At 39.8% G+C, this 16,956-nt stretch overlaps 1 protein-coding gene across 2 annotated transcripts in view; it reads right to left on the bottom strand.

The window, feature by feature from the left end:
- prickle1b (prickle homolog 1b) overlaps positions 1–16,670 on the bottom strand; it is a 30,167-nt gene extending 13,497 nt beyond the window's left edge. The window contains exon 1 of one of the 2 annotated variants that reach the window (XM_032589131.1): positions 16,420–16,670. Coding sequence is in view for 1 of the 2 variants with exons in the window: in XM_032589130.1 (XP_032445021.1) it covers positions 826–840 (15 nt within the window). In the remaining variant the exon portion in view is untranslated. Of the gene's footprint in view, positions 1–825; positions 841–16,419 lie in introns of those variants that run through there. The other variant, XM_032589130.1, reaches the window with a different exon arrangement.
- Positions 16,671–16,956: the final 286 nt, after the last annotated feature.

Raw genomic sequence — 16,956 nt, 5'->3', positions numbered from 1 at the left:
TACAACTCCATGACTTTTGAAGCAACAATTAATTTGTTTTAGACTGCTACTTTTCTAAGTTCCTGTAGGAGTTAGCTGTGCTACCACTAGCTTTTACCGACACAGAAACAATACATACATACAAATGGTTGCCACATGACCAAAAAATAAATGGCTAAACAAATCGTGAACAATTTCAACCCATTTAACAGTGTTTCATAAAAGTACCAAACTTCCACTTTTCTAGCTTTCAGTAGCAGTAAGCTGTACTAACACTAACTCCAAGCTGAACTGAAACAATGAACCGAAACAAAGTTAGTTGACAGGTGGCAAAATAACTGAACAAACTGCTAACAAAGCCATGTGAAGGAGTGTTTCACTTTAGTTTTTAACAAGAAAACATTTCCACATGACAAAAATACAAAACAAAATGCTTTATGTGTTTTCGACTGCTTTTCTAAGTTACATTAGAGGGTAGCTGTGCTGACGTTCTAATGTGAGCTTGTATGCACATATGTGCGTCGCATACTGAGTTTGCAGAAAAGCATAAAAGTATCAATCCATCAAAGCTTCTGCTAGCAAGCAAGAGTTAATGAAAAAGAAAATCACTTTCATATTGTGTAAATGTGCTGGAATTTAATTATGGAAGTTTATTATATAAGCTCAGAGATGGAGATCGTTACTTTTTGACAGTTTGAGGGAGTTAACTACAAGACCAACGATTTTAGGAGATGCACATGAGACTTGACACAGCTTAAATGAAACCACTTGCACTTGTCAAAAAAAACACCAAAATCTAAGAAAATGCTTTTTTCATTACAGATTTAGACTCTATCTCAGTCTTACCTCTGCTAAAAGCATCTGTCTCTCTCCACCGTTGCACAAAACTGAGACAAACTTCAAAGAGTTCCCCAGTCGTTCCGTTTCCCAGCTCTGGCCACCTTTCTGCAGAACGGATCCATGTTCTAATCGGATCCGGATCAGTCAGAAAACAACCCTTCCTTCCAGCCTTCTTCAGACGGCTTTTAAAAGTCGACTTCAGCTACCACGACGGTCTCAGAGAACAGCTCCGACGCAGTCGGAGGAGAAAACCCATTTGGCAGTCTAAATACTTCCAAGTCCAGTAAGGGAGCAGGGAGGGCAGAGAGGTGGCGTCTCTATCTGCTGTATCTCTGATCCCACTGTGACTGTGGGCTCTCAGGGCAGCCAAGCCTCGTCGGCCCCTCCCTTATTCCTGCCCTAAAGAGCAAATCGCCTGTCTCTGCACTTCAGTCTCTCTCGCAGACACACCCCCACACACGTGCACGCCCACACACACACAAAAAAACACACTTCAGAATCAACACCCCCCTCACCCATCGCCTCTATCTCCACATTCCCTTCCTCCACCGGCATAACACCGGGCCCTGCAGCCAGCAGCACCGCACTGGGCTGCATGATTGCTGATGACATGTCTTCTCTTTTTGTCTCTAAGTTTTAAAATATTTTACTAGACAAATGTTCACTTTCATCATACCAGCTTAAGTGCTTGAATTTGCAGTATTTCGTGCTTCTTACAGGAAACTTTATCTTCATATTATTGTCTTTCCTTGACTCATTCATCTATATAAAATTCATCGTACTGATGCAAAATGGTTGCATGTTGTGGTTTTCTGTGTCTGTGAGAGTGCAGACTAATGCGTTAGAGATAATTTGTTCTCCCAGTTTTCCATTAATTTGTATTCAGCCGCTGATTATATTAGGGTCATGCTTATAGTGCGTTTAGCCCATCTGCTCCGTTATCTTAGGAACAGAAACAGATTGTTTAGTCATGGTTCTGTGTGCAAAGAATGCTCAAAGACTTCTAGCATAGATCCTTTTTATGCAAAGTCTACATGATTGATTTAAAGCCTAACATCATGGAATATTTGCTACTATCCCTTTGCAATGCTAGCACTAATGATAGCACTAGCAACTAGCAGTTGGCAACTGTCTCTGAACTTGCAACAACAGCTAGACAGTGAACTTTATTGTGGTATATGTTCCCAGATCCATTTTTCATATCGGAGATAAATCGAACGCAACATAAAAACTACCTCATGGGCAGTTATTGGGTTTATGCAGAGAATAATTTTGCCAAACTTAAAATTGTTCCTCAACGGCAACGTTTCCACACCTAACTTACAGCGTCCCTTCTGTGCTGAAGGTCTTGACGTATTTAACAGCAGCTAAAAATCCCTCATGTCTTGTTGGTGAGTCAGGAGTTAAATATTAACCCTGCTTCCTCTCAAGTCATTCTCATCCATCTCGGGAAATTCTCATGGTCGGTGTCCGTCCAGTCACACCCTCCCCATGCAGACGTCCCCACTGCGCTTCTTCTTCTTTTAGAGGTCTGAATGATGTAGAGGAGAGGGGTCCTCCGCTCTCATCTCTCACTTCAGGCAATCACAATGAAGTTATTGTCACGGACCACTTTGCTTCAGGAAACTCTCAACGATTTGGCATATATAGCAGCAGAGAAAATCATTCCGAAGGAATCACTCGGGATTGTCCACGAAACTGTCGCACGAGTTAAAGCAAACGCGCCACATGAGCCTGGAGATGTTTGTTGTGATTATTTGATCAAGTTCTGCACCATCCATCATTGTGAGAGGCTGAAAAGCAGCAACGGCTTCATTTAAGCAGTCAAAGATGAGAAATGAGTTTAGTCAATTGTCTGGCGGACAATGACGCCTTCTTCTCTGATGAGCCAACAAAGTCGGCTCCCGAACAGGGCAGCGGAGCTGTTTGTCGCATGCCATAACCTGCTGGAAATGAGAAATGACTCACTTAGCTAATTAGCTTGGGAGAGTGAGAGAGAGACGAGTTCTCTTTCTTTTTTTTTTTTCTGGCCTTCTGATTCATATTTAATAAGTCATGTTACATCACAAGGTAAACCTTTCAGAAAAGCTCCAAGATTCTCCAACACTCTTGGCAGTGCTGTGCAAAAGCTTCTCATTGTTCCCCCACTCAGAGCGGTTTCGCATTGGGTTTCCAGAGATACTCATCTGGATATGCATTTCAGAAGCTCTGCAGATCTTATTTGGGCAGATGGGTAGAGAGAAGACAACCTCTGTTTTTCTTTCTGACAGCGAGGCACTTAATCCTAATAATGAAAACAGGGAACGAGTGGGAGAAGAATGCTCCTGCATGAATAGACGACAGGGCCGAGGATGACTGGCTTTATGGCAGACAATGGATAGAAATCTGTCTTTCAGACTTGGCCTGGGCTCTTGGCCAAAGATCTATGGTTCTTTAGAAAACACAGCTGACCTTCCCATCTCTTTGGCTTCCTCCTAAAAGAATATAAAGAGTGCAACAGCGCAAAAAATGAGGACAAAAGTGCATACTACATTAAAAAGATTAAATGATCTATTTTCCTTTTTTGGAATTAAACTCCTAAATCCTGGCAGCAAGGTCAACAGTCACCGAGTACCACTTATCAGAATATCATACAATGCTACTGATAAACAGGTGAATAGTTCGGCAATACTGAAATATCCAAAACATCCCAAACCCTTTATGTGTTAAGAATGAAGTAATTTTGTTCTTATTTCTGTTATTTTTCACAGTGTGAGACAAAAGATGGCTGAAAATGTGGTGTCATGTGCAAATGGAAACAATGTGCCTTTTTATTTAAAGTAATGTCCGCCCTTAAGCTGTAGGCTCAGTTGTGTACCGACATCAAGAAGCAAGAAAACAGCTGCTGTTGTTCCTTCAAATATCAGGACACAAATGTCTTGCATTAGCTTAGCCATTTCCTTCTGATGCAATTCCCCTCGATTCTCACCTTCCTACAGTGCCCCGTCTGGGCTTTCTCCCATTGAGCTGGATTTCTCAGGAAGAATTTCAATCAGCGAACAGGAGGAGGAATTGTGAGCTTCGACTTTCTGCGCTGTTTGAGAGTTGTAGTCTTTCATACATTTGGCAATTTATGAAGAAAAGCAGCACTAGGGGCTGTTTGTTACCAGGCTAGCATTGCATGCAACTAGAGTAAAATCATTTTTCCTTAAGTTCTAAAGATTTATTTGTAACTTTGAGATGAACAATGCTAATGTTAGCTAGTCATTTAGTTTGTTTTCCCCCCTAGTGTAGCCTGCAGTGGGTTATTTATTAGAGCGAGAGACAAGACAACTGTATCATGTCGCTTTAATTTTTGTAATAAGAACAACACCTTCTTGAAAAAACAATAATATTCCTTGCTTGTCTGATTTTCAGGGCATAACTATCTAAAAACAAGTTTAATTTTATCTTTGTCTATTTTTTCGAGAAATAAATAATGGTGTCCTCATTTAGCAGTGCACAACTGATGGAGAACTCGGCAAAAGGCGGGGAAGAGGGAGTGATAATCTACGGTTATATTTTTAAAAGTGTATAGCTACTCTGTGGCATTTGTAGTTAAAAATATCATTTTATAACATTCCTTTTTAAGCCACATTTTTTTAATGTTCTATGGTAAGACGAAGCTGTTTCTCTGCAAGTTCTGATGTTTCTGTGGTTGTAATGAGATGCCTTGAAGTGCTGAGTAGGAAGGAGAAGTGTTTGGTTTTTGTGAAAAACATTTTTTTAAAAATACATGTAGATTGGCTGTTATTTTACAATAAAATTTTGATGCAATTATATATCGATAAAATTAGACATTTCTTCCACCTTTACTAACAGAAAGCTTTTTAGATTTTCAGATGATAAAATTGTGTGGCTTTGTCCACATTCTTTACCAAGGGCTGGGCTCATATGCAAAAGAAACTACCAAGCTTTTATTGGACCTACGTATAATTTTAATCTTAAACATAGTCAAATGGGAAAATAGTTGGGGGACTCATCTTTTGATCAAGTTTCCTCAATAACTTTTCAAGGAAAGCTATCTTCCCCTGGCAAAAGCTAAAGACTGGCAGTTCAGACAAGACTTGTTGCTCTTTTCTGCACTTGAAATCCAAGTTGAAACTAGACACCGACTGGAGGCAGACACCCGGCACACTTCCATACACTTCATGACTGCACCTTTTATCTGCCTTTAGGAACAGAGTCTACCTGATAATTTGGCATTTTCTTCTTCTTTTTATTTTTTTGGTTGGTATTGTGGAGGGATGGCTTACTAAGCAAACATGCTCTTCTTCTATTGTACTCTGCTTTTACATTCAACCAGATATTCACACCTGGAATCTGTCAGGAGAGATTTACTCGATCGTTTAAAGAAGACATCGGAGAGATTTGTTTGGTTGTTCAAAACGGAGATCAGCCAGGACAGTCGCATATCTCAACGTGTTGCGGGGTAGTTTGTCATAAAAGCCAAACTCAAACAGAGCAGAGACCGTTCCAGAAGCTAAGTACGCACGACGTCCGAAGACACAATGATGTATGCGGGACTGTGCAAACAGCTCCGCACAATTAAAAGTGACTGAAGTGGTCGCACTTTGTCGAAGTCACAAATATGTGCGATATAGACCCAGCCAGGATTCTAATAGCAAGGAAGTGAGATTAACACGGCGTTGTCACTGACACAATGAAAATAAACATACATCTCTATAAGGAAGAGTTTTTATCTGACAATTGAAGTGTATTCAAGCTTCCTTTACCCAAGCTATGTCCTCTGTGGCTGACAAGCAGCTTACACAGATGGAATTCACATAAAACCCTCAGAGCAACGTCTCAATTCACATCCACTTTGATTCCGTTTCTTTTTTCTTTTCTTTTTTCAACCCATTCATACTTTTCCATGCTGACAGACGCCTCTCGGCGGCCTTTCACGCCAGGAAAGTAGACCTTCAGTTCTTCCTAACAAGGCCCACCGGCTCAACTTGCCTTTTTCCACAGCCGTATCAGGTCTGCGGAGCTTCTTTGTAGTTCGTCCCGTCGGGTCAGTGTTAATATTCGTTGACACTCATTCTCCAAGTGGAGTTTAACTTTCGAGTTGTAAAACTTTCTGCCGTGATTTGTTAACCACGGCAGGGTGTTAGCTGCACACCTCCAGGATGACAGAAGTGGCAATAAAAGAACTATAAAATGCAGGAAATCGTCAACTGCGAAGGAAGCACAGGCAGGAATTAGGTTTTAAAACTTTGCATTGAACTTCTTTTGAAACCGCAATAGTGGTAAGAAATTCAGCGAATAAAGCCACCTTTTGGAAGATGATGTTCTTTATTGCCTTGGATGGATATCAGTTTTCAGAGAAATAATGGCTGACAAAATCAAAACGGTTGCTGTAGTTATTGTGAAGGGGCGACAGAATACATGTATTGATAATTTTCAGAACTGGCATTGGTACGGCATGCACGTGCACTGAAAGAATGCAGTATTGTTAATCAGCCTTTAGATCAGTTATACCCATACCTTTTCACTTTTTCACTTTGAATTTTGGCAAGCAATACCTGAGCTGAAGACTTTGTCTAATAACGAGCAAAATAAAGAGAAACCTATAGGCTAAACAGAACAAATAAAACATTAGAGAAATACATAGGCATGTGGGGGCCGGCAGTCTTGTGCCTCCTATCCAACTCTAATTTGAGCATTTTAAGTGATGCATTCCTTCTTTAATAAAAGCCATAGGGTCATTTACCCTTTGCTTTGAAAGGGGTGTGGCTGTGTGTCTGTGTGTGTATCTAATTGTGTGTGGGGGGGTGTAGAGATTCAAGCATTTTGAAATCATGTTGCCTGCTTCAACCTAAAAAGAAGTTGCATACAATAGAACAGACTGGAGCTGACACGGTCCAATTGCTTTAATCTATGTGTATTTCAAATTGTAACAAGTTCTGGTTTCAGAATGACGAAAATGCTACGCCATAATGTTCCTTTAAAAAGGAAAATTAGTTTTTGTGGTGTGTTGGCCAGTCGGTGTCAGTCAGTTGAGTGAAAGAAGGCGGCTGCACTATTTCCCAACTTACATAAAGAATAAGCTTAGCTGATTGAAGATATTTCCAGTCATAAAAAAAAAAAAACAAGACATGGAGAGCGATGGTGCGGAAACCAAAGTATCAAAGGACTAAAAACCCACCTGTTTAGGATTGTATTTGAAACGTAATCAATTACAAATTTATTGATGGAACCTGACTGAATGTTGTGTTTTGATTGTTGATTCTATGTTGCAATGTGTTTCTGTGTTTGTAATGATGTAAAGCACTTTGAAATGCCTTGCTGCTGAAATGTGCTGTACAAATAAAATTTGATTGATTGATTGATTGATCAATACCCATCATTATGTTGGTGGTTTTCAAGGTCTTATTGATCAGATCACTCCTTTTGTTATGCTGCTTTTAAGACTAACTGGTAGTTGAGCTATTAGCTCTGATAGCCATGATTGGCTACTTCAGTTTTAAAATCGTTTTACATTAAAAGGGAGGCTAAAATTGCTTTCCATGTCATAAAATATTTTTTTTTTAAAATTAGCCAGCTGACCAACAGTGTGCCACTGCAGTTGGGTGATCAGGATGCATGACGCCACATTATGCTACTTGGAGATGGACAAAAATCTGGTCTGTTGGACGCTTTCTCTAGCATTTCGATAAAAGGACTTCAAACCAAAATAATTGGCAAGACTTTATTTCCACAAATGCAGGTGTTGCTATTTACAAGGAAAGTAAACCCAGTTCTTTAGAAATGTTATGTGGAAACTAGCCCAACAAATTAGCATCATACAGCCCACATCTTGGTTGGTGTAACGTCTTCCACTGACATCACTTAAAGTAATGAGACTATTGGGAAATATTTCACATGAGCTGCTTGGTAAGAATCACAAAAGAAACTTGCCATGACTTCATGCTTTTGAAACTAAGAGATGACGACAAAAGATAAGAAACTAACTTATCTTGTTCGTCTTGACAGATAAAGAGAAATGGCCGACTTTACGTGCACCTGTCAAAATTCAGCATGTTTTTGTTTTTGCTGGCCAACATTATCACTCTGATTTATCTAGGAGTGATAAATTGTTGCTACGTTTAGTCCCTCTACCGCTGTGAGCATCAGCTCGAGTGATTTACGCAACGTCATTATTTGGCCAACACAAACAGGACCTTTAATGAATTGTGCCACTCAATGCGGATCCGTGCAATTTGCTATCATGAGAAACTGACTGCATGAAAAACAACAAGAACATTTAATATGATATGTCAGGCAAATCAAGAAGTATCATTGCATCACATTTTCAGGGAAAAGCTGTTTGTACATCGGTGTAAGTGTGTGAATTCCCCTCTGACAGAGGGATCGAGATAGATATTGGCCATGGTTTGGGGGGTTGTGTACACATAGCCTTAATAATAGGACCCCAGAGGGATGGTACATCACTCAACCAGAACAGACAAACACATCACTTACATGCACACACACACCTACACATTTGTGTATTACCCAACCGACACCCTATTTTTTATTATATATTTTTTCCCATGATTTAACATTAGAAACAGGGCTGGGAAAGACGACAGGTCGGACCAAGTTTGCAGCCCCGAGGCACTTTGTCACTCTCATTGCTAAAGTTGGGACAACATGTGCTTGCACAATTCTAAATATGCCGTAGTGTCAGAGAAAGATGTGTGTGAAACCACAAACCTTTTCTTAAACACTTTTTTTTTTCCACCTTAGACTGAAAGACATTTTAGAAGGTGAGAGTAAAGCAGCTGCATGGTGTAGTAAACATTTAAAATTTAAATGCCAAAAGGGTGATCAAAGCTATGTGCAATAGGACAACTGCTTTGAGCACACTGACATCTTGTGATGCTTAAATAAACCCCGTCATAAGAGCCGACGTAGCATGTCTTGTAGGGTGTTTGTCCTCTGCCCTTAAATCTGGCCAGGCAATCGGCGTTGGCATTCCACACTGGCCCTCGAGTAATGGGCCAGCTTAGTGGGTAAACAGAAGAAACCGTTTGGTGGTCTCGCCGTGTAATTTCAGACTCCCCTTCTCTCTCTCTGTCCGTCTCGTTCCTGCAGCGCCCCCTCCTCCTCGTGCCCCCAACCTCTCCGATTGCCATATCCTCAGCTGGCGTCTGTTAATTCGGACCTACCTGACAGTTCTGACTTGTGAGTTTACTATCAGTCCTGCTCGGCGACAGGCTTTTCTCTCTAAACACACTGAAACTAATCTGCAACAGATGGGAAACAACTAGGGGAAGGAAGTAGTATAAGAGGGATATACAACATATTTGTGCCCCTCTGAACCAAACGATAGGGTTTCAACCAAGTTCAGAGCAAAGTCTGAGCATTGTTGCAACGATGTGCAAATCAGAGACTCCCGGCGGGCCGAAAAGCACATTTTAGTTCAAGATGTAACCCATCAGTCTGCATTTTTGTTAACTTGTGGAATACAGCGGGTATTCTTTAAAGAGGACACCCCAAAACACTAAAATACACACATGCAAATTATAGAATAAACAAAAAACACATGCCGGCCCACAAATGTAGATCAGCACTACACACACACAAACAGGGCCCCACATGTTGTTATTTCATGGGTGGCTGGTTGGAGATAATGATTCCCCTCAGCTCCTACTTTACTGTTGGGGTTTGGAGATCATTTGTGTAAACACCTAAGACATTTATATACCAACTCATTAATGCAAGCGGCCATTTTAATCACCTTTCCACAACAAACAAAACGAAAGTTGAATTAAACGTTAGCGTCTAACAGCAGTGAAGCGCAGATAATAGTCAAATTACTGTTTCTTAGGTTTTACAAAATGTAACTGGAAAGTCCCAAACTTTTTTTTATTCTATTCTTCTATCTGAAATATGTTTTTAGGAGTTAGCAAGGTGCAGAATTTAAAATGTAGACTGATTTGGATATAAAACGGAGCAGTTTATCTTTCTCTTATATGTCATTTTTGTTAATTGGGGCTGCAGAAATAAACTTATGACAGTTGAATTAATTAGAGAGGTAAAGGGTAGCAAAACATAGCTATAGTGAAGATATCTCTGTAAGATAAAGATGTTGTGCACAGAAGTACAGACATATTCAATTAATTGCAATATTATTGAAAGCCTTAATTATGATTTTCCACTTACAGCAAATGAAAACATAAGATTTAAAATTGGATTATTGCATCAGACAACTAAAAAAAATAGCACAGAAATGTGGGCTTAATAAAAACTATGTTTAATACAGAGGGTTGTTTTCAAAAAGTCCTTCAAATCTGATAAACAAGCCTCATTTCCTATTTTATTGAATATGACTACTTTCTCTCGTAAATGAAGGAATCTTAGCAATATTTTTTATCACTTGGGGGCAGCAGAGAGCTTGTAAAAATTATAGGAACATTATGAACTGTGTTCACCGAAACATTTCTTATTAATATTATTGTTGTCTATTATCACCATTGCCTGCTGCTAAGCATTAATAATTGATGAGGTATGTCAAAGTTTTTGCTGAGATCTATGAAGCAGAAAGAAGTAAGGCAAAACAAATGAGTTTCAGGTCAGAAGCAAGTGTGGCAGTCAAAATAAAAGGACCAGACTGTATCAGTGTATTACATACACAATTTCTCGACATTAATACTAATGGGAAAAGTTGAGCTCTAAGACTTCAGCCAGAGGTAGTTCTTTCAGCGTTTGAATATGGATCGTGCCTGAAAAGCGCTACATGTCACCGAGGTTTTCGATTTTTTTCAGACTCCAAATTTTCTGGGTATGAAAAGGAGCCAAATGCCAAGAGACATAATTCCTAATCTTACTTGAATTCGCACCTACCTTGGGAATATTTCAAACATGCATTGACAGTAGAGGACTAAGTAAACCGTACATAATCATTTGTTTTAATACAACTAAGTTGATTTCAAGTTTGATTTTGTATTGCGTCACTTTAAAAGTTGTTGGTTTCAGCACTGCATTGAAAACTGAAACATTTACTGTGTTGTTACCTTCTGGCAATGGAAAGACTACTACTGTAGCTTGAGCCAATGTTTTAAAGAAAGAAAAAAAAAAAAAAGCTAAGCTCCCTTCTGGACAAGTGAAGGAAAAATGTGTAGCTTTCAGCAAATTTTGTGAAAATCCTGTAATTTTCTCCACCCTCATTATGCTGCATTTATCACTCTTGTCCATTTCCTGACTCCGGGTGGCATCAGATTCGAGGGAGCCATTTCCTCTTAGAATGAATTAAAGACCCACTATTCCTCTGGGATGATGTAACGAGATGTGGAGAAACTGTGACAGGCAGGGAACGACTGGAGAGACACAACCACCCGATGTAATGATAAACAGGTTCCACTTTGCATTTCTCACAAGTACTTAAAGATCTTCGAAAACATGTTTCTAATGTTTAAAGAGCAAAATTCACAATTCATGATGTTATTTTGTCCCGACTAACAATTGAAGCACTTATTAAAACAAAATAAAATGGTAAAACGAAGAGAGGAAGCAACAAACTGTCCTTTATTAGAACTGACTTGAGACAGTCACTTAAAGGGTCTGTCCTTGCCTCAAGAGGAAAATGTCTAACACATGAAACAAATTTAAGAAGAGGCAGAAGCTGAGTCATGTTTTAATCCTATAATAACAAGCACATCTCTTGTATTTTGGCTCAATTACGGCTTTCTTGCAAAAGGCAACTTTTCTTCGTGATGATGTTTAATCGACTACTGCACTCCATTTAAATCTGGTCTGTCAAACACGCTGAGATACAGAGCTTTGTAAAAGTAGAGTGGATATAGACCTGATCTTAGATTGGACAATGCCAACCCATGAAAGTTCGTACTTTGTTCTAAATTGGAATCATGTCCGATGTATTCATACACTACGAGGGTTTTCTGCCACTCTAAATCCCAATAACCTGCACAGAGGTTTATGGTTCCACTCTGACAAAATGTGGACACGTTCAAGAGAATAATTATGGCAGAGCAGTGGTTCTCATTGGGAAGCTCACATTGAAAAACCTCAAACTCAAAGCATGATCAAGAAAACAAGTGAAAGAATAAACAAATTACAGTTTTCCCACCACAAGAGCAATGTTGTATGTCTGGAAGTAAAACTCATCAAACCAGAATCCGCTCTGGGGACCGTTTTATCTTTGTCCCCAATCAAAAACAAAACAGAAAGCTATCATTTGAGGTTTTCCCCCCCAGGGTGGTCATTTGATAAGAAATAATTACGTGTTTTCTTCGAAGCAGTTTTGCCTTCCTATGCGACGCTCTACTTCCATCTATACCTTTTACTTGTACTTGAACTTTAAAGTATTTTAATTATCATCATCTAATGATCGTTGCCTTTAATGTCTCCGTGTTTGCTGGCGGTGTGAGCAGACGTGTGAGGGTGGCTTTAATCATCATCAAATAGAGTTGTGTGCATAGGTAATTAAGGTGGTGCCGTATCAACTCTCACTCGCAGGCACAAGTCGGCAGCCCTTCTCCGCACTGCGTCGCCGTTTTTTGTGTTGCTCCAGAAAGCGCTGCGGGCAACTTCATTTCAACTCCGCTGCAAGTTCTGACACAGAATTTAGCGTAACTCTTCCTCGGACTCCATTACTCAGTGTCTCCTAGTCTGCTAAGCCTTGGATTACTTTTCCAACCCACAAACTAACCATAATACTAGGTTTCTGGAGCCAATGCGGCCTGAAGGGTTTGGTCTGAAACCACTCAATGAGCACAAAGATTACACTAAGTGTTTGTACACCAAGGACTACTGACCAAGCCCTCCCACACACATGAAAATCCATGACCAAGACTGATGCCTGACACGCATAAAGTGGTTAGTGGTAATTAAGTAATGATTAGTAATTATACTAGTTGTTTATTGAGCATTTCTATATAAATATGTATAGCACAGTAAATTGTATAGATATTATTGTAACTTTAACAATCAGTGTTGCACTTCAAAGATTTTTCTCTGTTTGGTTTTCAAATTAGGCCTGTAGGTTATGTTATATACATGAGAGATCTTGTGCATTCTCATAAGTGTGAGCAAGGCAATAAGAGTGTGGAAACATTTGTATTTCCAGATTTTAATCCCTACCTGACCTTATGTTGAGTCTTTCCCTCCTAACCAACTGCAGCAAAATATCACCCAAATGTTGTCATGAACTTTACTATTTTACGCTTTTAAAATTAACTAAAGGACAGTGTGCTCCAGAAAGTCGAGTTTGGAAAAGTGCATTTTACATCTAAATTGTGTAGGACGGCTATATTGTTTCGGATTTGTGGAAACGTGAGACTCTCATAACGGTTAGTGGCCTATAAATACGACGTACCGCAGCAAGATCCCCGACTGCCTGGACGAGCGCGTAAGGGTCAAATTGAGCGTGTCGAAGTGATACACTAGTTAACAATGCGGCAACTTCCTTCAAAGCGAATGCCGAAAATATCGTCTCTCTACAAACTCTATGAACGTAGAGTATGTATTTGCATTTGCATTTACCTGAAAAGCACCTACTTATTTTTAGCTTGAACACTTTTAGAACTAATTACCTTATGTCATAAATCGAGCAATCTCATCGTATTTATGACACGATGAGATTGCTTCACTATTTTTCCTCTATTGGCCCCTTAATTTTTGGCCCTTTGCACTGACTTGTGTTGAGTTGTTTGCGAAGCTGTGTGTGTACATGAGTTTGTGCTGGATAGAAGGTGGAAGTGAAGGTTTAGAATGGTTTATGGACTTGATTGTTTTGCAGTATGACAGAATAAACTGTCTTGTACGCACACATGGTATACTCTGTACAGAACAGTGCAGACTTTCTATTAAAGGGAAGTCTCTTGTGTTTCTCTTTTTCTACTTTAACACACATAAATTCACTCAAGCTTCCAATCTGAGCTCATGGTTCTTATTAGTGTTTTTTTTTTTTTTTATCCTGATGCAATTTTGCTCAAAAAGCCAAATTCTAGGGAACAGAATGTTCTTGAAGTCACAGTAGGAACAGAGAAAAATCAATTTAAATTTTTTTTTCTGACTTAATTTCTGCAGTTCTAGGCAGAATCACTGTCCATATCGAAGTCTTCGGCGTTATATTTGTGATCAGACAATGTGTTTTTCCACAAGACCTTATTGCACTAATTCAGGCATGCTTGGTCGCTGAGCAAAAAAAAAAAAAAAAAGGTTTTCCAGGAGAGTGTCCAACAATATCAAAACAATCTTCAAGCTGGATTTCCTCTGTGACTTTTTGGGTTTCACAGGAAAGAAAAAAGAGGAGAGCTGTTGGTGAAGCTCCTGTAATACAAGTTTGCCAGTTGAAAACTGTCCACAAACACAACACAAGCAGTTCTGTCATAAAATTTCAATGCGGCCTTCAAAAGTCTAAGCACTTCTCCAGCTACAGCTACGACTCTCGAGGGTCCTCTCAACAAGATCTGCATCACATCCTTCTCCCTTCCTTCCTACGAAACGTTCAACTTTTCATCCATCTTACTATTTGTTAAACCAATAAAAGGTCTTGGGCTAAACTTCCCACATTAAGAAAACGAATTGTGCTGATTTTTGGAAATCATTCTTAACTTTCTTGGCAAGACTGGGAAGCACTAATAATCAATCTGTTAATATTTAACTACTTCTATAAAGTAATTTCATGAGTGGCTAAATGACTCCAAATCTTCTCAAAGCTCTTCAACGAACCTTTGAAACAGTATCGCAGCCTCTCGGATGTTGAAATTGTATATAAAACTTGGATTGTTTGGGCATCAGACAGGCAAGGAGCAACTTTCTGGTTCACCAGAAACAGTTGCCTGGGATGTATGGTGTTGAAAACCACATACTGGGATGCTGCAGCTAGCAAGAAGTGATGTGGAAAAAAACAGACGGCATTGGTGTGCCACATAAATTGTAATGTGTTGAATATTTTAGTGTGGAATTCTTGATTTTGAGGCTTAGTGTGTGGTGACAACATTGGGATAAACTCTCAGTAATGTTTATTTGCTATAGTTTATCTAGAGTACAATTTGTTGCACAAATAGCAGCAGATAGAGGACGACTTCCTTTTGAACTATTTCAACAAAAAAATACTTCAAACTTGGACTTAGACACCCTATTGTCGCTGCACATTTTGGTTGGGGTTGAAATTGACCAACCACTGCTTAGTCACAGACTAGACACAACAGCCACAAGATATTTCGCACTAAATCATTTTTAACAGTATTTGGTAGTGCATAAAACATTTACATTGAAAGTTATTATTCCATTACTTTTGCATCCAGTTTTTAAGTTCCTGTCTTCCCTTCCACAGGGACATTAATCTAGCTAACCGCTGCATTGTTAGACAACAAAAATGTTTCAATTACCAAAAGATTCAATTATGCATGGGAGTGTTACGAGTCTTTTGGGAATCTATATCAGCAACAATCAGTCTATATATCCCTTAGTAGGCAGTGATCATGCCAAACATCCCTATGACTTCATCCTGACTCCAGTCTCCCCTGTGGTCCAAATGGCTAACCAATTAACAGCAGCTTAACTCGTGAGTCCAAGCACCTATTTCTATCGCACATGCATAAACACACAAGCAGCGACAGGAGTGCAGATACACAGGAGGAAAAAGGACACATGCGTGCACGCACACGAGCATTAAACGTAATGGACACCTGGATCCACGTGCACTTAGAGCCGGTGCCACACACAGAGAAGGGACAGGGATACATACTCATTAACAAAGGCTTAGCATTGCAGAGAGTGGATACCCCCAGCAAAGCCTGCCTCCCACAGCGGGGGGTGGGGGAAACACCTCCAGATCTGCTAACTACAAGGCAGGTTGCATGCCACATACAAAGTGTTGCTGCGCTTTAAATATTTTTCTATTTACAGAGCAAAAAATGTTGGGAATATTTCTACAACACGGAAAGCACCAAACATCGGTACAGCATATTTGCCACCACTAGGTGCCACCACTGGACTCTTTCTTTTGAAAGAGAGAAGTTAATCTAAACTCCTTTTTCTTTTGACATCACACACAACAAGTAAAAAATAGATACTAATAAATTAATGCAATTAAAAAAATTAATAATAATAATAATAAACAATCGATTTTTCGGTAGTCTGATCGTAAAATATTTGAAATCGTAGCGTGGAGAGGAGGAAGAGGGGTTTGTGGACTTTGTGGACGGCGCGGTTGCAGAGATGTGGCTCGTAGAGTTTCTGTGGATTTTGGAATGCGGTCTGTCAACACCGATGGGGTCTCTCAAGAGTTCAAAACACACCGGCAAGAATATAAAAAAAGAGGGGTGGGTGTATGTGGGGTTGGGGGAATGGAGGGGCTGAAACGAGCTCACCTGAGTGACAAGCAACAGCTGAGTCCACACATCTGGAAACTCACATGGAACCCTACATTTAGTGCACCTTTACGCTCACATTTACGTTGAAAGTATTACTGGTAGATAATATAAACTGCAGCCTTCCCCTGCAAGATTTTTCAACATGCATTTTCAAACTAAAGTCAACCAATGGCAAAGACAGTTTTAAAAAAAGAAAGCATAAAAAAAACGACCGCTAAATTTCACAAGACCTCATACAACAAACACTCACCTCCAAAGACGTAAACAACTCAGGCGCAGTAATCCGTAAATCAAAGTGTAGAAATCACAACTATTGACGCATCCAGGCAAATAGGGGAAAAAAAGGGCAAAAAAAAGAAAAAGAAGAAAAGATAATAAAAATCACAACTCAAGTCATGGAGGAGCTCAGGAACGAAGTATCTCGGTGCATGACGATGCGCAGAGCCGGAGAGAGGTTGAGTGAGGGGCGCACCACGGGGGGAGAGTGATGCGCAGCTCTGGCACGGAGTTAAGGCGTCCAGAAAACACATTTGTGGTGCTGCGCGCCAATTGGCTGAAACGCGCAGATCCCCACGCCTCTATTTCCCTCCCACACATACGCACGCATGGCACCTAAACATTTTGTATGGTTCCAATTCATGAGCCCATATGTTTTAGAGGTGTAGAAACACATTTATGCCTGGCATGCACTTTTAGGAAAGTTGAAACTCCTATATGGACAAGATAAGTTCAAACTAATAGTGAAATTGCTGTAATTAAATCAGAAAATGCTCTTGGCTTCAGTTGT

Source organism: Xiphophorus hellerii, chromosome 17 (genome assembly GCF_003331165.1).
Source record: "Xiphophorus hellerii strain 12219 chromosome 17, Xiphophorus_hellerii-4.1, whole genome shotgun sequence".
Classification (NCBI taxonomy): Eukaryota; Metazoa; Chordata; class Actinopteri; order Cyprinodontiformes; family Poeciliidae; genus Xiphophorus; species Xiphophorus hellerii.
Note: the sequence above shows the minus strand (reverse complement) of the source record. Positions and strands in the feature narration are given on the sequence as shown.